At 41.0% G+C, this 23349-nt stretch overlaps 1 protein-coding gene across 2 annotated transcripts; it reads right to left on the bottom strand.

Annotated features, from left to right (window-relative positions):
* Window positions 1-2705: 2705 nt before the first annotated feature.
* On the bottom strand, window positions 2706-22941 carry ZNF383 (zinc finger protein 383). 2 transcript variants are annotated; one of them, XM_084960763.1, is made up of 5 exons: window positions 22866-22941; window positions 22014-22081; window positions 11327-11453; window positions 10922-11017; window positions 2706-4975 (listed from the first exon to the last, which is right to left on the bottom strand). In XM_084960763.1, the coding sequence occupies exons 2-5, from the start codon at window positions 22038-22040 to the stop codon at window positions 3780-3782; spliced, it is 1446 nt and encodes a 481-aa protein (XP_084816889.1). In that variant the 5' UTR covers window positions 22041-22081; window positions 22866-22941; the 3' UTR covers window positions 2706-3779. The 2 variants fall into 2 exon arrangements, with proteins under 2 accessions (XP_084816889.1, XP_084816888.1); XM_084960762.1 differs by having other exon boundaries at window positions 22907-22941.
* Window positions 22942-23349: the final 408 nt, after the last annotated feature.

Raw genomic sequence — 23349 nt, 5'->3', positions numbered from 1 at the left:
CCTGCTTTTAAAATCACATATACATATTGAAAATTACATGTTCTTCCACAATATTTTGCCAATTTTGTAATTAATGTTTTATCTTTGTATCATTAGGTTGTTTCAAATTACTGGTATTACAGCTACAAACACCTATGTTTGGCAGAGACTCAAAATCAGGCAGGGGAGTGGCAAAACCTTACCGTGAAAAAGGAAAGCCTTTAGGTGTATTCTGTTTGGAGCTTATTAGCATAGAGAAACTGGAAATGAGGCCAGCAACAAGCAGTGCAATTTATGTGATTGGCTTGGGGGTAGTATTTGGCTTTCTCTGGTTGGTCTTGAGTTGGAAGCAGAGGCAAAAAATAGAGAAGCTGACAGTTATTGATCAAGTCCTGACTGTTCTGGGCTGATTGCTGCTAAGGTTGTAGTTTGGATTCCAGGTTGGAAACCAACTAGTTGCTGCAGAGTTTGTGCATCAGAGTTCTATTGTCATTTATGATCTGGCATTGTCTCTCAAATTTAATGGTTTCAAACAATGGCAACCATTTATTATCTTTCATGGTCTCTTTGGGTCAGGAACTCAGGAACAATGTAGTTGGACTGTTCCGGCTCAGGTTTTTCATGATAGCTGAACCTAGAACAGTGAAGTTCCAGGAGCAATTGGAAGCTAGTGGACATCTCTTATTTTATGTAATCTCAGGGTTCCTCCACATGGTTTTTCTGAGTAAGGTAGTTTGAGCTTCTTAACAGTAGCCTCAGACATTTTACGTTGCAGCTCAAGGTTCTCAAGACAAGAGTCCCAAGAAAGATTCAGATGGAAGCTATATCACCTCTTATGTCTAGCCTCAGAATCACATAGCATCATTTCCAATGTATTCACAGTTTTATTAGCCTACATTTTGTCGGTCAAATTTTCTATTTTAGATTATTTTTTCTCATACATATCTGCATTTTATAACTAATAATACCTCTTTCCCCATGTTTTAGGGTTTTTGTTTATTTCCTTGTATTACATGTTGATTTTATTTATAATCTTTTAATATATACATGCATATTGGGTTATAAAACTTCCAATACAACTTGGGCTGCCAAAGATTTTTCAATTGTGTTCTCATATTCATTCACATTTAAATAATGTGTATATTAAGGATTTAGTTCTTTAACCAATGTTAATAAAGAGGGGACATTAAGAGTTCCCCTCGAGGCTCAGTGGTAACTAACCCAGCTAGAATCCATGAGGATGAGTATTTGATCCCTGGCCTCACTCAGTGGGTTAAAGGATCTGGGGTTGCCATAAGCTGTGGTACAGGTCAGACATGGCTAAGATCTGACATTGCTGTGTCTGTGGTGTAGGCCAGCGGCTACAGCTCTGATCCGACCCCTAGCCTGGGAACTTCTATATGCCTTGGGTATAGCCCTAAGAAGCAAATAAATAAATAAATAAAGAGGGGACACTAAATTAATATTCAGATATTTGCTGGTCATACTTTTTTTACTCCCCTTTCTGGTTAAATAATGTAGCTTGTATATTTTTAGCTCTTTTAGGAACTAATTATTAGGAAAATATTCTTATCTCTGCCTGCTTGACAGCTGTGCTTTGAATTATCCATCATTACACAGAGTGGGTCTCAGATGGGTATTAATCTTTACACAGCATAAAAAAAAGATTTTTTTTTTTTTTTTGGTCTTTTCAGGACTGCACCGCAGCAAATGGAGGTTCCCGGGCTAGAAGTCTAATTGGAGCTGTAGCCACCAGCCTACACCACAGCCACAGCAACACAGGATCCGAGCTGCATCTGTGACCTACACCACAGCTCACAGCAATGCCAGATCCTTAACCTACTGAGCGAGGTCAGGGATCAAACCTGCCACCTTGTGGTTCTTAGTCAGATTCGTTTCTGCTGCGCCATCACGGGAACTCCTAAAAAATGATCTGAATGTAGACTTCCCACACATAATTTTTCTTTTGAAATTTCATGCTGAATAATGAGTAATGAGAAAAGATTTCCTATGTTCAGGAGTTCCCATTGTGGCCTAGCGGGTTAAGAATATGACTGGTATCCATGAGGATGCATGTTCAATCCCTGGCCTCATTCAGTGGGTTAAAGATCCGGTGTTGCCATGAGCTATGGTATGTGTCGCAGACATGGCTCGGATCTGGCGTTGCTGTCCCTATGGCATAGGCCTGCAGCTGTAGCTCCAATTTGACCCCTGCCTGGGAACTTAACATATGCTGCAGGTATGGCCCAAAAAAGAAAAAAAAAAAATTTTTCCTATGTTCATTATGCTTATTTCTCTTTGTTTAGTATCAATTATTTGATTTAGACAAAGATAAACAACACAGCTAAAATCCTTACCACAAATTGGAGTTCCCGTTGTGGCATAGTGGTTAACGAATCTGACTAGGAACCATGAGGTTGCGGGTTCGAGCCCTGGCCTTGCTCAGTGGGTTAAGGATCTGGCATTGCCATGAGCTATGGTGTAGGTTGCAGACGTGCCCAGATCCCGCCTTGCTGTGGCTCTGGCATAGGCCGTGATGGCTACAGCTCTGATTAGACCCTTAGCCTGGGAACCTACATATGCAGCGGGAGCAGCTCAAGAAAAGGCAAAAAGACCAAAAAAAAAAAAAAAAAAAAATCCTTACCACAAATAATAAGATAATTATGAAAATGAGTGTACCAATGATAATAGTGGAAAACTTTCACTAAACATTTACACGGTAGGAATAGTTCTAAACACTTTATTAATTCAATAAATCCTCACAAAAAAAGAATACATATGCCATGATTATATTTACCAATACATAAGAAATAAAATGTCAATAACATATATAAGTAAAAAGTTTTTAAAAATCTGGAAGGATAAATAATACTGATAACAATGGTTAATTACCTTTCTAATATGAGATTGGGGTTAGGATTGACGAAAAAGAACAAAACAGTTTACAAAGAGAAAGTGTGGATAATTTCATCAACTAAAATAGATGTTTTAAAAGAAAAAACAAGCGTCCAAAGATAAATTTTGGGTCATATTAATCAGGGAAGATTTTGTAACTAAAAACAATGAGATGCAACCCTAACATGAATAATCGGGTCTTTTAAAAAAGTCATTTATAAAATATATCAATAAAAATAATAAAAATTTATATTTACAGAAATACCAATCATCTTTTCTGGCATTATAAAAGCAGGTTAAGGTACAACATGTGTACCATGACTACATGTTTTTTAAAACAAAGTCTGGTGGACCTTACTCTACCAGCTTGTGAGCAGTCATCTATAGTTAGTATGATTATAATTAATCTTGGCTTTTTTAGTTTCTAGTTTTCTGCTATTCTGTTTTATAATAAGATGAAATAAATTTGTGAAATGAGACCAAAAACTCACACTGACTTCAAAAATAAAGTTATAATTCTACAAGGAATTAAAAAAATACAAGGTCACACAATATAAACAGTGAGATATTGGTGCGAGCACAAATATGGAGATCAGAGAAGAATAGCCTTGAAACTCAAGCAAATATAAACAAGAATATAATGTATCACCAAGAAGGTAGAAGAAAACTGTAGGGAAGGAAAAAACTGTTGAACTGCCATTAGTACAAGATGGAGCAGGGAGTGGGGCCGACAGGCAAGTGTCAGCTCAGAATCTGAATTCACATCTTAGAGTAAAATATATTTGGATTGAAAAGAAATATAAAATAAAATTAAGAAACAGAAAATAGCAAAGGAGGGGGTATCTATCAAACTTTTTGTTTGTTTGTTTAAAATACCTCGAAGGTAACAAGAGCTTTCACATTTATTATTCATCAGTATGAATTCCCTGATGACGAATGAGATCTGAGCCACTACTAAATGCCTTTCCACATTCTTTACAGTTATAGGGCTTTTCGCCAGTATGAATTCTGAGATGTCGAGTAAGGTTTGAGCATTTATTAAAGGCCTTTCCACATTCGTTACATTCATATGGTTTTTCATCTGTATGAATTCTCTGATGTTGAAAAAGTTGTGAGTTCTGAGTAAAGGCCTTTCCACATTCAAGACATTCAAAAGGTTTCTCACCAGCATGAATTCTCTGATGTTGACGAAGTTGTGAGCTTTGAGTAAAAGCCTTCCCACATTCCTTACAATCATAGGGTTTCTCCCCAGTGTGGATTCTCTGATGATTAGTAAGTGCTGAACCACTACTAAATGCTTTGCCACATTCTTTGCACTCATAGGGTTTCTCACCTGTATGAATTCTCTGATGCTGAACAAGCTTTGAGCTCTGCGTAAAAGCTTTGCCACATTCCTTACATTCATAAGGTTTCTCACCCGTATGAATTCTCACATGTTGAAAAAGCTGTGAGCTTTTAGTAAAAGCTTTCCCACATACTTTACATTCGTAGGGTTTTTCACCAGTGTGAATTCTCTGATGGTCAATAAGATTTGAGCAATAACTAAAGGCCTTCCCACATTCCTTACATTCATAGGGTTTCTTACCAGTATGAATTCTCTGATGTTGAGAAAGGTATGAGCTGCAACTGAATGCCTTTCCACATTCTTTGCATTCAAAGGGCTTTTCACCAGTATGAATTTTCAGATGCCGAGTAACATGTGAGCCACAACTAAAGAATTTCCCACACTCCTTACATTCATAAGATTTTTCACCAATATGAATTCTCTGATGTTGGAGAAATTGTGAATTCTGACTAAAGACCTTTCCACATTTCTTACATTCATAGGGTTTCTCTTCATTGTTAATTATTTGATGTAGAGTAAAGAATGTCTGTTGAAGAAATGTGGGCATGTATTCATGAGTGAATATTTCTTGGCCGAAATGCCCATTTTGATATCCCAGTTGTCCTTCAAAGTGGCTTCTATATTCCAAAACATCTCTAAAAGTGGAGCATTCAAGGCCATGCTTGGTAAGTCCCATTATTTCCCTCTGGCATGATTCTATTTCATAAACTTCCTTCTTTAGCGATAACAACTTGGTTTCACACATTGATTCCAGATCTGAAAGAAAATAAAACGGTAAATATTCTTCCCTGCCCTATTTGTGAAAAGTTGAGCTTTTATAAATAGAAATGGAAAAATTAAAAGTGAAAATAATATCTGGTAGTAAACGACATAGAGGTCTCATGTATATCTGTTTAAATTGAAATATGGACAAGAAATGCACAAAAATTAATGAGGTATAATGCAGGAAGTGGAGGGAGAAGACTACAGAAATAGGAAACCACTATGATTCTTGTATATTGATGTAGATTGGCATTATCTGGAAAGGCTGATAAATATACAAAGCTTGGGCACATGGAAAGATGACTAGCTATAGACATATCTACATCAGCTTGTATGTATGTGTATGTAAGAAAGAGTGTATTATTATACTGTACGTATTAAAAAAAGTGGATAAATTTTTATCTCCAGGAAAAGTCTCCTGAGAGGAATACATATAAAGGAAGAGTCTTGGACTCTGAAGTATAATAAAGTATATATTTGGTCTCTGTCTCCAGTAGCGAACACAGAGCTTCAAAAACCTTTGGCATTTTCTGAGGGACAGGAGTGTTCTCATTATGCTAATGAGGTAACTCACAGTGTGTCCCCAGATAGTTTTAGGGTGGTGACTGGTCACTAGAAACACCCGGAATATGATTAGAGGGTTGGAACTTTCAGCTACTTGACTTCCAGGAAGCAGAGAGAGGCCAGAGATTGAATGGCCATTAACTTACTTAATCATGCCAATGCAATTAAGCCCCAATAAAAACTCTGGACACCAAAGTTCAGTGGAGCTTTCTGGTTGGTGAACACACTGAGGTGCTGGGAGGTTGGAACCTCTACATCTGGAAGCCTACTCGAACTCACCTAATATGTATCCTTTAGAGTAAAACCAAAATTCTAAGTATAGCGCTTTCCTGATTCTGTGAGTGATTCTAGCAAATTATTGAGCATGCAAGGGTGACAGAAATTTGCAAATTTATAGCCACTTAACTAGAAGTGTGGGTGGTCTGAGGATCCCCTGAGACTTGAAGTTAGCATTGGAAGTAAGGGCAGTCTTTTTTTTTTTTTTTTTTTTTTTTTTTTTTGTCTTTTTGCCTTTTCTTGGGCCGCTCCTGCGGCATATGGAGGTTCCCAGGCTAGGGATCTAATCAGAGCTGTAGCCTCCGGCCTACACCAGAGCCTCAGCAACTCCGGATCCAAGCCACATCTGCGACCTACACCACAGCTAACGGCAATGCCGGATCCTTAACCCATGAGCAAGGCCAGGGATTGAACCTGCAACCTCATGGTTCCTAGTCAGATTCCTTAACCACTGAGCCACAACGGGAACTCCCAGGGGAGTCTTATGTAGGACTGACTGGCTGTTAACCTGTGGGGTCTATGCTAACTCTGGGTAGTTAATGTCAGAATTAAACTTCAGCACATCCAGTTGGGTATAAAACAGAATAGAGCCCTTATAAAGCACATATTGAATGCAGTTTGAAAGCGGTTACAGAGGTTAACCACATGAAGAAACAGCTTAAGTCTAAGGTAGTGAACTAATTCGATGTGAGTGGCAGACAGGGAAGGCTCAGAACATGCTATGGGCTGAGAACTCAGTGAAAATACTGTTTGCCTTGGAATTTTATGATGCTGATCTCAAGAGAGAGACTTGCTCAAGTACCACAGAAGTGATTGATGGGGAGGCCACTGAGATTTAAGGCAGACAGAAAGAAAAAAAGACACAGTGCAACAACAAAGGAAACAAAAAAGAAAACAAAATGACAACCTATGGAATGGGAGAAGATATTTGCGAATGATGCAACTGACAAGGGCTTAATTTCCAAAATATACAAATAGCTCATACAGCTCAATATTTTATTTTATTTTATTTTATTTATTATTATTTTTTTTTTTGTCTTTTGTTGTTGTTGTTGTTATTGTTGTTGTTGCTATTTCTTGGGCCGCTCCCGCAGCATGTGGAGGTTCCCAGGCTAGGGGTTGAATCGGAGCTGTAGCCCCCGGCCTACGCCAGAGCCACAACAACGCGGGATCCGAGCCGCGTCTGCAACCTACACCACAGCTCATGGCAACGCCGGATCGTTAACCCACTGAGCAAGGGCAGGGACCGAACCCACATCCTCATGGTTCCTAGTCGGATTCGTTAACCACTGCACCACGACGGGAACTCCCAGCTCAATATTTTAAAAAAATAAGATTAAAAAAATGGTCAGGGAGTTCCCGTCGTGGCTCAGTGGTTAAAAAATCTAACTAGGAACCATGAGGTTGCGGGTTCCAGCCCTGGCCTTGCTCAGTGGGTTGAGGATCCGGTGTTGCCGTGAGCTATGCTGTAGGTTGCAGACGTGGCTTGGATCCCGCGTTGCTGTGGCTCTGGTGTAGGCCGGTGGCGACAGCTCCGGTTAGACCCCTAGCCTGGGAACCTCCATATGCTGCGGGAAGCCGCCCTAGAAAAGACAAAAAGACAAAAAAAAAAAAGTCTACAGTAAATACTAGACAGGGTATGGAGAAAGGGAACCCTCCTACACTGTTGTTAGGAATGTAAATTGGTGTAGCCACTACAGAGAACAGTAAATGCCTTTAAAAACTAAAAATAGAGTTACCATATGATCCAGCAATCCTGCTCCAGGGTATATATTCCAAGAAAACTATAATTTGAAAAGATATACGCATACCAATGTTCATAGCAGCACTACTTACAACAGCCAAGACATGGAAGCAACTTAAATGTCCATTGACAGATGAATGAATAAAGAAGATATAGTACATATAAACAGTGGAGTACTATTCAGCCATGAAAAAGAATGAAATGATGCCATTTGCAGCAACATGGATGGACAAAGAGATTATCATCTCTAAGTGAAGTAAGTCAGAGAAAGTCAAACATCATATGACATCACTTAACATGTGGAATCTAAAAAACAAAGATGCAAATGAACTTATTTATGAAACAAAAAGACTCACAGACATGGAAAACAGACTTATGGTTACCAAAGGGGAAGGGTGGGGATAGGGATAAATTAGGAGTTTGGGATCAGCAGATACAAACTACTATATATAAAATAGATAAACAACAAGGTCCTACTGTATAGCACAGGGAACTATATTCAGTATCTAGAAATAAACTATAATGAAAAAGAGTCTGAAAAAGAGTATATGTGTATTTATAAATATATATACACATATATACATATATACATGCACATAAATATATACACACACACATATAACTGAATCACTTTACTGTACACCAGAAACTAACATAACATTGTCTATCAACTATACTTCAGTTTTAAAAAAACATGATTAAAGGGAAAAATAATTCTCAGGAGTTTCATACAAGGATTGTTTTACAAAATGAAAGAGGAGGAGTTCCCGTCGTGGCTCAGTGGTTAATGAACCCAGCTAACATCCATGAGGACATGGGTTGGACACCTGGCCTTGCTCGGTGGGTTAGGATCTGGCGTTGCCGTGAGCTGTGGTGTAGGTCACAGACACAGCTCAGATCCTGCGTTGCTGTGGTTGAGGTGTAGGCTAGCAGCTACAGCTCTGATTCAACCCCTAGCCTGGGAACCTCCATATGCTGTGCGTGCAGCCCTAAAAGACAAAAAAAAAAAAAAAAAAAAAAAAAAAAAAAAAAAGACATAGTGTAAGACACTGTCATAGAAAGATAACAGGAGCCAGAAGCAGACTAATGAGAGCTGAGTCTCAACACTGATAGCTCCTCACTATACATTCCTAGCCACTTATTTAACCTTTCTAGTCCCCAGTTCTTCATCTGTAAAAGGGAGATAATCCTTAATTTATATTTACATTATTTGTTCCCTTACGTCCTTCAGATCTTAAAAATACCATTTCATCAGAAATGAGTTCCCATCCTGGCACAGTGGAAATGAATCTGACTAGGAACCATGAGGTTGCAGATTCGATCCCTGGCCTTGCTCAGTGGGTTAAGGATCTGGCATTGCCGTGGTGTAGGTTGCAGATGCGGCTCGGATCCCGCATTGCTGAGGCTGTGGTGTAGGTCGGCAGGTGTAGCTCCAATTCGACCCCTAGCCTGGGAACCTCCATATGCTGTGGGTGCAGCCCTAAAATGAAAAAAAAAAAAAAAAGAAAGAAAAAAAGGCCTTCTCTACCTCCCTTCTTAACACTTATCATAATCTGATATCATATATATATAAATATAATTTCTCTCTCATATTCTCTAGAATATAGGCTTTAGGATAGCAGAGATTTAAATGTTTGGTTCAATACTATAATTGCAGCATCTAGACCAATGCTTAGCATATAGAGTCTTCCATAAGCACTCTTCTGGTTTTCCTCCTTTATACCAAATCTCTTCCTTTTTTTTTTTTTTTCAAATCTGTTCTTCTCAGCTACCTCTTCCTTCCCAATTTAAGCAAAGACCTTTTTGTTTTCCCAACACTGTCTCTATAAATAGTGACTGCAATCATTTGCAAGGCTCCAACTGCTGGGTCAGTATGAATTCATTCCACTTCTGTATATTTAGCCTCTGAGTTTCTGCTAATCTCCCTGTCTGATTCTTTTACTAATCACTTCTCTGCCTTTGGGTAAAATCAAGTGAGTCTTTTACTAGACTCTATTTTGTGAAAGTTATTTATGAATATACATTACTTTTTGACTCCAAGTTCTTTTATTAATTAATTAATTTTTATTAAAGTATAGTTGATTTACAATGTTGTGCCAACAGCTGCTGTAACAGCAAAGTGACTCAGTCATGCCAGGGAACGAGTCCAAGCCATAGCTGGGACCTATGCCACAGCTGCAGCAATGCTGGATCCTTAACCTGCTGAACTCCTACATTCTTTTTTTAATAATATTTTCCATCATGGTCTATCCCAGGAGATTGGATATAGTACCCTGTGCTACACAGTGGGACCTTTCCATAAATCCATTCTAAATGTAATGGTTTGGGAGTTCCAGTCGTGGCTCAGCGGAAACAAATCTGACTAGGAGTCATGAAGTTGCGGGTTCGATCCCTGGTCTTGCTCAGTGGGTTAAAGATCTGGCGTTGCCATGAGCTGTGGTGCAGGTCGAAGACGTAGCTTGGATCTGTTGTTTCTGTGGCTGTGGTGTAGGCCTGCAGCTGTAGCTCCGATTAGACCCCTAGCCTGGTAACCTCCATATGCCATGGGTGCAGCCCTCAAAAGCAAAAATAAAATAAAATAAATATAATGGTTTGTATCTACTAACCTCAAACTCCCAGTCCATCCCATCCACTCCCTTAGACTCTGAGTTCTTAAGAAGTGACACAATCAGCAAACTGCAGCCTAAGGCAGACTACTTTGAACAAATTAGGAAATCAAAACTATTGAATAAAGGAAAAACGGACAACAAACCGAAAAAAGTCAGTCACTGGCAAGCAGTTATAATGAAGACCAGTACTTGGAGGGGAGTGGAAGTGCAGATACATGCATACACATCTACTATTTTGGGAGTGTGGATACAAATTATTTAGATGAGTCCAAAAGGAAGAAAAGCTGGCAAGGAACCCATAAAATATGGGTAGGTGTTCCCTGGCGGCCTATCAGTGAAGGAGTCAGTGTTGTCGCTGCTGTGGCTCAGGTTCAATGCCTGGCCCAGAAACTTCCACATGCTCTGGGCAAGGTGGGAAAACAAAAAACAAACAAACAAACAAAAAACCTGAAAAACCATGGTTAAAAGAGTTTTCTTTACAGGGGAGGTGAGGGCACCTTCCACTTGAAATTAAGAGGGGTATTGGAGAAGAGGAGTAGAAAGGGCAGTAGGTGACGGAAGGAATGAAACAGGTCATTTGTAAACTCATGCTAAAAAGACTATAGACAGAGACTACAGTCACTTGCAAGGCTCCAACAGTCCTGCAGTTTTGATGGGAGCGCTTGAGAACATCTCAAAAATGCTGTTTCTTCACTGATCAGTTATTACCTGCAATGCCCTGCTGCTGACCAATCATTTCTCACTCACCTGAACACAGGCCTTTTGTCAGCTCTCTGCCAACCATCCAGGGCTCTTTCCCTTGTTCCAATAAGGAGATCACTTGCGGCTTAGGCATGCAAAGTCCTGCTCACAAGAAAAGATATGGAACATAGTTATGCTGTGGGTAAATCAGGTCCAGAAATAAGATCCCAGACTCCTGATGATCAAGGAAGAGATGCCACTAGAGGAACAGTCAAAGAAAGAAGAAGATGAGGCTCAGCCATTGCCAGCTGGAGCTTCCTATTTCCCACTCTTCATTTCAGTTCAAACCACTTATTTGGGAACAGGGAGCAGAAATCCAGCAGGGGACTTGAAAAGCAGCTGAGAAATTCACTGTGGAAGAAACTGACATTCCAGAGGAGAACTCAAAATTACTGGTATAGATGCCCTTACCCATTGACACCAGATTGCTGTAATTCTCCAACATCACGTCCTTGTACAGGTCCCTCTGGGCAGGGTCCAGGAATTCCCACTCCTCTTGAGAGAAGTCTACAGACACATCGCTGAACATCACTGACCCCTGAAACAATAAACACGTATATGACTTGTGTAACAAAAGAAATATTTCAGAGACCATTATGCTTATGTTTGGGGGCAAAGCAAATGAGCGATTTCATTGGTGTCACTGAGAACAGAATGTTTGGATCCTAGAAAAAGATATATAATTTATAAAAAGATATATATGATATATATCATTTATATACATATTTGAATCCTAGAAAAATGTGCCAGAGTTGTTACAAATTCATATACAATTTATATATGTAAATTCCTGACTCAATCCATAGAGAAGACCTAAAAACAATAATTAACCCAGCAGCAATAAACATCCTTATTGTCTAGATTATAGTCTCTAAGGACCCTATTCAAATGAAAAGAGTCAAAATTCTTTGGAGAAAGAGATGATTTCAGGATTGAATCAGAAAGCACTGGATGAGTCTGAACATTGCTATATCAGCAAACAAGAGAGCAATAAAAAACTATTAGAATCATATTAAAAGGACACAGGAGCCAAACTGAAGAGCCTCCCACTAGTCAAAGATGGTATAATTCAAGGATCAAACGTCTGATCAGATCAAAAATGTTTAAATCCATAGCTCATAACAATATTGAATAAAAAATTGCTAGTCATCTTTGTAGGATTCTAAGAAACCAACTAATTATTTAAAAAATTGGCAAATAGGAGTTCCCGTCGTGGCACAGTGGAAATGAATCCAATTAGGAACCATGAGGTTTTGGGTTCGATCCCCAGCCTCACTGAGTGGGTTAAGGATCTGGCGTTGCCATGAGCTGTGCTGTAGGTCGCAGACACAGCTCAAATCCGGTGTGGCTGTGGCATAGGCCGGCAGCTACAGCTCCGATTCAACCCCTAGCCTGGGAACCTCCATATGCCGCAGGTGCGACCCCCAAAAGACAAAAAGACAAAAAAAAAAAAAAAAAAAGGCAAATAAAGAATGTTTGATTCTTGGACTTCCCATTGTGGCATAGTAGAAACAAATCTGACTAGTATCCGTGAGGATGCAGGTTCCATCCCTGGCCTTGCTCAGTAGGTCAGGGATCTGGCATTACCTCAAGCTGTGGTGTAGGTTGAAGACATGGCTCGGATCCCGAGTTGCTGTGCTGTGGTGTAGGCCAGCAGCTCTAGCTCTGACTAGACCCCTAGCCTGGGAACTTCCGTATGCTGAGGGCACAGCCCTAAAAGAGCAAAAAAAAAAAGCTTGATTCTCTTCCATACAAGCTGTCCTGCTGTCCTTTAGGGTAAAAGAACAATTGATGTTTTACTGTACAGATAGTACTCTACCCAATCTATGAAGAAGGAATTCCTTTTGTGACTTCTAATGAACTAATGAATCTAGACAATAAGCATCACCAATGGCTAACACTGTAAAAGGAAAGAGAAGCAGAAATAATGTGCTTCCTAATGGAATCACACATCACCACCTATGAAATATTCTTGACTAAAAAATCCCAACTAAATCTGATCAAGCTCCTAGATCCAACTACCAATTTTTAGGAAACACTTACATGATATCACAGAGAAGCAAGCAGCAAAACCTAAAAAACCGTACAAAGAGAAAAGAGATGGAAGGGGTACCTACAAAGTAAGAGACTCTAAAGACAGCAAACAATTGCAGGGCACAGTCCTGACTTGGAACCGATTCAACTAAAAAATTAGACAATTAGGAAAAGTTGAAGAATGACTAGATGACGATATTAACAAATTATTTTCAACCTTTTCCAATGCAATAATGGCAAACTGATTGTTTTCTAAAATAGTCTTTATCTTGGAGTTTTCTTCTGGCACAGGAAATTAAGGATCCAGCATTGTCATTGTAGCAGCTTGCGTTGCTGCTATGGGTTTGATCCCTGACTCAGAAACCTCCACATGCCACAGGCATGGCCAAAAAATAAATAATATTTATATTTTAGCGATATATGTTAATTTGTATTTGCTTCAAAATAATAAAAGAATCCTGTGTGCGGGAGTGAGGGGAGGGGAGTATGCATGGGAGAAATGGGTGGCATAACAGGTGAAACAAGATTGACTGGAGCTGATAATAACAGAAACTCAGTGGTGACCATGTGGTACTTCAGAAGACTACTTTTCTGTGCCTGGAATTTATTAGGTTATTATTTATAAGGTTTTCTAAAGTGAGGTAGTAAAGAATAGTTACAGTAGAATATTTACAAGGTCCTAATCATGTGTATAGCATCAATTTAAGCATAATTGTAATATAACTCTGTTGTGGAGGAAGGAAGTAGAGAATGTGAGGTGGCAATTCTATTTTGTCTTTTTGGTTTTTTGTTTTTTTATTTTTTTCCTTAACCCTCTGAGCCCCAATGGGAACTCCTTCATATTATTTAATTTCTTTTTTTTATTTTTTAGGGCCACACTCACAGCACATGGAGGCTCCCAGGCTAGGGGTCAAATTGGAGTTGTAGCTGCTGGCCTATGCCACAGCCACAGCAACACGAGATCCGAGCCGCGTCTGCGACCTACACCACAGGTCAGGACAACACCAGATCTTTAACCCACTGATTGAGGCCAGGGATCGAACCCGCAACCTCATGGTTCCTAGTCGGATTCGTTTCTGCTGCGCCATGATGGGAACTCCTGAGGTAGCAATTCTAAATCCACATATACCTTCATTTAAATACCTAGAAAATGTCTAAAAATGGATTAATCAAGAAAGAGCAACACAGGAATGTTAATTTAAAACATGGTTAAATTCAGAGTTCTTGTCGTGCGTGGCGCAGTGGTTAACGAATCTGACTAGGAACCATGAGGTTGCCAGTACGATCCCTGGCTTCGCTCAGTGGGTTAAAGATCTGGTGTTGTCCTGACCTGTGGTGTAAGTCGCAGACGCGGCTCGGATCTCGTGTTGCTGTGGCTGTGGCAAAGGCAGCAATGGCTCCGATTGGACCCCTAGCCTGGGAACCTCCATATGTGGAGGGTGCAAAAGGACAAAAGACAAAATATATATATATAAATTTTATATTTATATTTATATATATAAATATAATAGGACAAAAGACAAAAATAAATAAATAAATAAAATATAGTTAAATTCTATTGGATTTAGCTAAGAGTTGAGAATGTTTGCCTTTAGGGAGTAGGATGAAGTGGTAAGGCAGGGGCCTGGTCTTAATACTCCTAGATTTATTAAAAAAAAATTTTTTTTGATTTGTTTTTAAAGCCATGCCTGCAGCACATGGAAGTTCCCAGGCTAGGGCTGAATTGGAGCCACAGCTACTAGCCTATACCAAAGCCACAGCAACAGCAATGCCAGATCTGACCCCCATCTGTGACCCATGTCATAGCTTACAGCAACGCCAGATCCTGAACCCACTGAGTGAGGCTGGGGATCAAACCCAAACCCTCATGGATACTGGCCAGGTTCCTAACCTGCTGAGCCACAACAGGAACTCCACTCATTGAATTTTTAACATGTGAAATTTGAGCAACACTTTTTTTTTATTTGTTTTTGCTTTTTAGGGCCACACCCGAACTATTTTACTAGAAAATACTGATTTGTAGAGATAATCTTTTTTTTTTTTTTTTTTTAAAGGAACACACCCTCAGCATATGGAAGGTCCCAGGCTAGAGAGCTGTAGCTGCTGGCCTTCACCACTGCCATAGCAATGTGGGATTTGAGCCACATCTGCAACCTACACCACAGCTCACAGCTTTGCTGGATGCTTAACCCATGGAGCAAGGCTGGGGATGGAACCCATGTCCTCATGGATACTAGTCAGGTTCATTACCACTGAGCCCCAATGGAATTACCCTGCAGAGATAATCTTTTCCATGTTTATCTCCCAGCTAAGCAACTCATACCTCCGCCTCATCAAATCACCACCCAGATAGGTCAAGTTTATTCTACAAATCTTCTCTTGTTTCCTTTAAGAAAAAGCATTTCCCCGCCCTCAGGCCCTGGGAGAGGGCTGAGAAAAGAGATGCTCAATTATTTACTGAATGAAAATATTAATGCTGAGTCAAAAGAAGAGGGGCGCTTAGGCACAGGATTATTTGGTTAGAATGAGAGGAAAGGGGGACTAGGACCCTAACAGCCAGAAAGGTCAGGAAAAGGAAAACAAACTCTCACATGCCCTTAAAAGAAGGGTTTTTTTCTTAAGAAAACCTGGATGTCAGAAAGGTTAAAAAAAAAAAAAACATTAATTAACTCACCTGGGCCATGGCTTTCAGTGTTAGAGGAGACAATCAATCCTCCTTGGGGCCGTTCTCCTGGAAAAGGAAGGTGTTCTGAGAGGGCAGGGGAAGCAAAGACATACTCTAGAAATCACACTGACCCTACAGTTCTCAGACTGTCCAGGCAAAACTACCTCCACTTCCCTTGATCTCAGGATTTAACTCCAGTTAGTGGGAGTATGGAATAAATCCTCCTCCGTTCCAACCCCAGAAACCCCCGCTTTAGCTGCAGCAAGATAGACCCTGGCTAGGTGATCCAAACGAACGCAGAAGCAGATTCCCTCTCCTCCACCCGAGCAACCCAGGTTCCTGCCTCAGCCAAGTGATTCAGGCAAGACCTTGCCCCATCCCGGTGATGCTGTTGCTCTGAGCAGATCCCTCCTCTGCAGCCCTCAGGTCCCCAAGCCACATTCACCTAAATGGTACCTTTGGACAGGAACATAGTTCACGCTAATTAGAAGGACTAAAGACTTCCCTAATCAGATCGACCATGATGGAAGATAATATAAGAAAGGGATATGTATATATATAAAATATAAAATATGTGTATGATCGCGTCACTTTGTCACACAGCAGAAATTGCCACAACATTGTGAATCAACTATAATTTTTTAAAGTAATAAAAAATAAAATTAATTTTTTAAAAAGGCTTTCCTAATCAGGGAGTTCCCGTCGTGGCTCAGTGATTAGCAAATCCGACTAGGAACCATGAGGTTGCAGGTTCGATCTCTGGCCTTGCTCAGCGGGTTAAGGATCTGGTGTTGCTGTGGCTGTGGTGTAGGCCAGCGGCTACAGCTCCGATTCGACCCCTAGCCTGGGAACCTCCATATGCTGTGGGAGTGGCCCAAGAAATGGCAAAAAGACAAAAAAAAAAAGGCTTCCCTAATCAAATCTCATTTCCCAAAGCTAAGAAAGTCAACTTCTCCCACTACATACCCACACCCATACTCACAGTGGGGCACTCCTCATCCTTATGCTCTGGCTTTGGTTGGTTTTTATTTATTTTTATTTTTTTATTTTTTGCTTTTTAGGGCCACATCCACAGCATTCCCAGGCCTATGGGAATGCTGCCAGGCTATGCCACAGCCACATTAACGCAGGATTCAAGCCACATCTGTGACCTACACCACAGCCACTGAGCGAGCCCCGGAAGTGAACCCAAATTCTCATGGATACTAGTGGGATTCGTTACCACTGAGCCACAATGGGGCTCCCCTACCTAGACATATTTATATAAATTTCTCTTTTTTCTACAACTTTAATGCTTTCATTTGTTACATTTAAGTCTTTAATCAATTGCTATTTTATTTTGGTATAAAACTATTTGGTAAAGGAAAATAGAATAAGAATATGAATTATAATTTTATTTTAGTATAAGATATGAGTTAGGAATTCTACTTCATCTTCCCCCACAGGGGCCTACCCAAGTATGCCAAGTCACATATGAGTAATACAATATTTCAAAATAATCATTATTTTATATGCCACTAAGAAAGAAAGAAACTAGTTAAGATATAACCTGACTTTGGGTATGCTGAAATGAGGGGAAAAAAGATGAGCCTCAGAACAGACGACTATGGAATATATTTTCCCTACTGATTTAAATGCTACCATCGGAGTTCCTATCGTGGCGCAGTGGTTAACAACCTGACTAGGAACCATGAGGTTGTGGGCTCAATACCTGGCCTTGCTCAGTGGGTTAAGGATCTGGCATTGCTGTGAACTGTGGTGTAGGTCACAGACGCGGCTTGGATCCTTCGTTGCTGTGGCTGTGGTGTAGGCTGGCAGCTGTAGCTCCGATTAGACCCTTAGCCTGGGAATCTCCATATGCTGCAAGTGCAGTCCTAAAAAGCAAATAAATACATAAATAAATAAATGCCACCATTATAGATGATACATGTTTGGATGTATGTGTGATTCTGTATTTGTGATTCAGTGATCCGTTTCATTCTCTATTTATTATAATTTAAAAATATGTTTTAGGAGCTCCTGCTGTGGCACAACAGGATCAGCAGTGTCTCAGGAGCGCTGGGACACTGGTTCAATCCCTAGCCCAGCACAATGGGTTAAGGATCCTGCATTGCTACGGTTTAGGTTGTGACTGTGGCTCAGATCTGATCCCTGGCCTGGGAATTCCATGTGCTGTGGGGTGGCCAAACATGAAAAAATAAAAAAAGTTTTAACATCTTGATATATTAAGACCCCTCTGCTCCATACCTATCAGAATGGCCAAAATCCAGAACACTGATTAACACCAAATGGTGGTGAGGATGTGGAGCAACAGGAACTCTCATTCATTGCTGGTAGGAATGTCAAACAGTACAGCCACTTCGGAAGACAGTTTGGCAGCTTCTTACACAAGTTAACACACTCTTACCATATGATCTGACAACGGCACTCCTTGGTATTTACCCAAAGGAGTTGAAAAATGAGGCCACACAAAAACTTGTGCACAGATGTTTATAGCAGCTTTAGTCATAATTACAAAAACATTCGTTTAAAAAAAATTCAGTTATAATTAGAAAAAAAAAAGATGTCCTTTCGTAGATGAATGCTTAAATAAACTGGGGACTTCTAAATAATGGAGTTTTTTATTCAGCAATTAAAAAGAAATGAGTTATGGAGTGATGGAAAGACATATTACTAAGTGAACGAAGTCAATATGAAAAGCTGTATCTGCCCACGATATGATATTCTGGAAAAGGTAAAACTACGGAGACATTAAAAAGATGGGGGGTTAGGATGGAAGAGAGGAGCAGAAGAATGAATAGGTGAAGCACAGAGGATTTTTAGGGCAGTTAAAATACTCTGAACAGGAGTTCCCGTCGTGGCTCAGTGGTTAACAAATCTGACTAGGAACCATGAGGTTTCGGGTTCGATCCCCGACCTTGCTCAGTGGGTTAAGGATCCGGCGTGGCCGTGAGCTGTGGCGTAGGTTGCAGACGTGGCTCGGATCCCGAGTTGCTGTGGCTCTGGTGTAGGCCAGTGCCCACAGCTCCGATTCGACCCCTAGCCTGGGAACCTCCATATGCTGCAGGAGCGGCCTAAGAAATGGCAAAAAGACAAAAAAAAAAAACCAAAAAAACCCAACTCTGTACAATATCACAATGGCAGATATAGACCATTACACATTTGTCCAAACCCACGTACTATACAAAACCAAGATTGAACCCTATTGTAAACTATGGAATTTGGGTGATGATATGTTAATGTAGGTTCATCAATGGTACCAAATGTACCACTATTGTGGGGGATGTCAAAAATGGGCTAAGTGGACCATCATGGCTCAGTGGTTAACAAACCCGACTAGGAACCACGAGGTTGTGGGTTTGATCCCTGGCATCACTCAGTGGGTTAAGGATCAGGCATTGCTGTGAGCTGTGTTGTAGGCTGCAGACGTGGCTTGGATCCCATGTTGCTGTGACTGTGGTATAGACAGTTGGCTACAGCTCTGATTGGACCCCTAGCCTGGGAAACTCCATTTGCCGCGGGTGCGGCCCTCAAAAGACAAAAAAAAGAAAAAAAGAGAAAAAAAGGGCTAAGCACAGGTGGAGGGAGGGTGTATATGAGAAATCACCATACCTTCCTCTGAAATTTGCAGTAAATCTAAAACTGCCCTAATGAATGAGCAAAAGAAAAAGAGATTCTGACTCCAAAGCCCGACTATCTAGATTTTTTAAAATAATAATAACTTCTCATTACTCATCTTTTTCAAAAGTTTCCATGTGAACACAGATTAGTTAAAAAAAAAAAAAAAAAAAACAACTGTACCGGCATTTTTTCCCCCTGAGACTGCATAAAATGAATAGATTACTTGAAGGAATTCTGTGATTATGTTGGGCCTTGCTTCCCTTGAACACGGAATAACTTTTAATGTATTCAAGTTAATGTTTGTGACCTTCAGGAACATTTAAAAGTTTTCTTCATATCTATCATGCACATTTCTTATTCAGATTATTCCTAGGTGTCTTACACTGTTTTTCTTCTTTCTTTCTTTCTTTCTCTTTTTGTCTTTTCTTGGGCCGCTTCCTGCGGCATATTTTGTTTTGTTTTGTTTTTTTAATGGCCACACCTGCAGCATATGGAAGTTCCCAAGTCAGGGGTCAAAATGGAGCTGCAGCTGCAGGCCTATGCTGAACCCATGGTAACACCAGATTGAAGCCCCATCTGTGACCTACACCACAGCTTGTGGCAACACCAGATCCATAACCCATTGAGCGAGACCAGGTATCGAACCTTGTCCTCACAGACACTATTGTCAAGTTCTTAACTTGCTGAGCCACAATGAGAAATCTGCTACACTTTTTTTTTTTTTTTTTTTTTTTGGCCTCATATGGTGTTCCTGGGCCAGGGATCAGATCTGAGCCACAGGTGCAACCTAAGCCACAGCTTCTGCAACGCCGGATCCTCAACCCACTGTGCTGGGCTGAAGACTGAACCTGGGTCTCAGTGCTCCCAAGATGCCAGTGATCCTGCTGCACCATGGTGGGAGCTCTGTTACACTATCCTCCTATGGTTGTTTAAATGGTGTCTTTTCCCAATATATCTTCCACCTATTTTTTTTTAATAGACAAAGTCTATTGATTTAAGGAGGCTGACTTAGTACCTATTTGAATTTTATTATTTGCACTAGTTTTCAGTGTGTAACGAGATGTTAAAATGTGCCTCTCTCATCCTCAGTTTAAGAGAAACCCTGGAGGAGAGCCAGATAACATGGGCCACAAAACTTTGATTCCACAGTGAAAGCCTTGGCTGTGTTATGATGCATAAGAGCTGGCTGGAAACTGATTTTGTGTCCTCGGTTCATTTCAATTGCTATTCCAAAGGTATTTCAGAGATTGAAGAGTGTATGAGATAGGTATATTTTTGGAAAGCAATGGTATGCTATCTCATAAGGAAAAAGAGGGGACCCCAGTGCCACCAGGATTTCAAGTGGAATGGAATGAGAGTTCTTAGGAGAACTTTCCTTGTGTCCCCAGAGTTTAGAAGGCACAAAGAATGGGGACTGTTTCCCCCCCTGGGACTAGACATGGACACAACAATAGGATCTGGACAGGGTTTAGGTTTATTCCAAGCCTACCAAGAGGATTTCCAGTAGGGGACCTTGCCCTCTAGAGAAGGGCTCCATGAAGGACTAATGCCCAAGGGTTGAATGTAGGAACTACAGAGCCATTGCCTTCTCCTCATGAAAGTCAGATGTGAGGGAGTTCCCTCATGGCTCAGAGGGTTAAGGATCTCACATTGTCACTGCTGAGGCTTTGGTTACAGCTGTGGCATGGGTTCGATTCCTGGCCCTAGAACTTCTGCATGCAGCAGGCGTGGCCAACAAGAATAACAAAAAAGTATGTGAACATATCCTAAGGCAAGAGAGGACCAGTGTCAATATAATTAATACCTTTCTTGTCTCTTACTCACTCTTCCCTTCCCTGCTCCCAACCTCAGGTAGTTTAGAATATCTAGTTCGATGGAGGAGAAGTTCAGGTAAAGGAAAGAGAAGCTATCAAGACTATCTCGCTGCAGGAGTTCCCTTGTGACACAGCGGGTTAAGGATATGGTGCTGTCACTGCAGTGGCTCAGGTCACTGCTGTGGCTAGGTTCAATCCCTGGCCTAGGACCTTCCACATGCCATGGTTATAGCCAAAAAACAAAAAACAAAACAAAACAAAAACCTATCTCACTCACTGCAAACTCCTACCTAAAGGAACCAGGAAGTTAAACTTAAAAAAAAAAAAAATTTATGGTACTGATTAGTTCAGTGAAATGGACACTGTTTATTATCCAACACTGACTAAAAACTCATCTATGGGCAGGAAATCAACTGGCCTATTGAAAAGTCTGATAGCAGAAGTTATGGGAAAGAATAAGGCAGTTGTTTTGTAGTTGTTTCCTATGGAGTATTGTTTTTCTAACAGATTTAGAGAAAAAAAGTTAAATAATACTTTCCATGGTGCCTTCTTCCTGATTTTACTATGAAGGCTTCCAGTATTTCACTCTTGGACATTAGTTTTTTGTTTTAACTTTTAAATATAGAAATTTCCAAACATACACAAAAGCAGAATTTAAATAGTATAAAAAACTTCCATGTACCCATTAACAGGTTGCAACAATTATCAAGTCACTGCCAAAATTGTTTTATCTAGATTCTAATCCACTCATTTTAGGTTAGCTTTATTTTTTAATAGCTTTATTGAGATACACTTCACACCACATAAGTTAATCATTTAAAGCATACAATTCAATGTTTTTTAGTATACCACCACAATACACATATCCTATGGTCCAGCAATTCCACTAGTATGTTTATACCCTAGGAAAGCATGCATATGTGCTCCAGGTTACTTATAAATCGAAAACCAAATCCCAGCGCACCTTGTATTTGGCTTGGTCTACAGCCATTCCTCCTTCTTCCTCTGGGGACCTCTCTGAGAAAAGCAGAGCTGAGGAAGGAGAAAGGAACCGTGAAATGCCAGGTCTTTCTTGTGGCTCAGACTGATCAGATCAGAGGTTACCCTGGACTTACACCTATCACTCAAGGAGAGGAGGTATGTAAAGAAGTCAGAGGAAATCTAGGCTGCCCTGAGCATTCCTAGTTTGAGAAAGGGAAAAGTCTGCTGCCTGAGACCAAAATCAGTCCTGACCTCACACACCAACCACAGGAACACACACACTGTCAGCCTGACACAATTACAAGCACCGTCCGACCCCACACACAGTGCCATGTAAAGTGCTACATGATCACACTCACACATCCTCACAGGCACAGCCAGCCAGCACATTTACTTAGTACTGCTAACATCCATAAAACCACAATCACATACTGCCCTCAGATAACACAGTCATAGCAGCATAATCACAGATTCTCTACAGTTCCGCCCCCCAACACACACAATGACACAAAGTTATCTGGATACATACAACCACAGTCCCACTACGGGGACACGATCACACCTACACACAGAACCGAACACTGTCACAATTACACACCACAATGAGGATATTCAGTTACACCTGCACACAGCGCTCAACGCGCATGGTCAGTCACAATGACACACCCACCACAGGGACATACAATCACACTCTCATACTGCGCCGCACAGTCACAAAAAGTCACCATCGCACACATGGAATCCGACACTTCCCCCTCCCCCAGCCCAATCAAATCCTACAGGCCCGATACTCCGGACCCGCCTAGACTGTTTCTTCAGACCCTAAGAGATGCACCTCCGGAACCTGGTCCAGCCCCCAAGACCTAGGCCGCTCACCTTGCCCTTCCCCTTCCCCGGAGGCCGAGGGTCCTGCAGGCGAGTGAAGAGGCGGCCCTATGCCGCCTCGGGGCCTCTGGGAAATGTAGTCCGGACAGATACGCTCGGACAAGATGGCTCCCGGCCCTCAAATTATCCGCCATCGCACAGCCCGGGCCAGGCCACACCCCTTTTCCCCTCTCGGAATCGCTTCCTGGAGCCTGGAAATCGAGATACAGTGCCCACACCCTGGAACAAGCTTCTTGCAAGGGCCTGGCCAATCCCGGGGAGACATATGTTCCCTGAGAAACAGAAAAAGATCACTGGATTCGCGCCGGAAGTTGATTAGAGCCACAAGAGCTTTTGGGAAATGTAGGCTAGAGTCAGAGTGGGTGAAGCCCCGGTCCAAGTAGAAGATTGCCTTGGCTTTTTGCACAGAGCTTACCCCACAGTGAAGGAATGGC

The sequence above is a fragment of the Sus scrofa genome, chromosome 6 (genome assembly GCF_054392235.1).
Source record: "Sus scrofa isolate SSC_HxYL_T2T_F1_AM1 chromosome 6, Sscrofa_HxYL_maternal_Yorkshire_Landrace_v2.0, whole genome shotgun sequence".
In the NCBI taxonomy this organism is placed as follows: Eukaryota; Metazoa; Chordata; class Mammalia; order Artiodactyla; family Suidae; genus Sus; species Sus scrofa.
The sequence above is the reverse complement of the archived record's forward strand: the minus strand, read 5'-3'. Positions and strand labels throughout refer to the sequence as shown.

Bases quoted from the DNA above. Each gene is read 5' to 3' on its own strand.
- ZNF383 (XM_084960763.1), bottom strand. From the start codon at position 22,040: ATGGCTGTAGACCAAGCCAAATACAAG. The intron at 11,454-22,013 runs GTGCGCTGGGAT...TTATTGTTTCAG, and splicing joins TAGACCAAGCCAAATACAAG to GGGTCAGTGATGTTCAGCGA. The intron at 4,976-10,921 runs GTGAGTGAGAAA...ATTTTCTTTCAG, and splicing joins GACAAAAGGCCTGTGTTCAG to ATCTGGAATCAATGTGTGAA.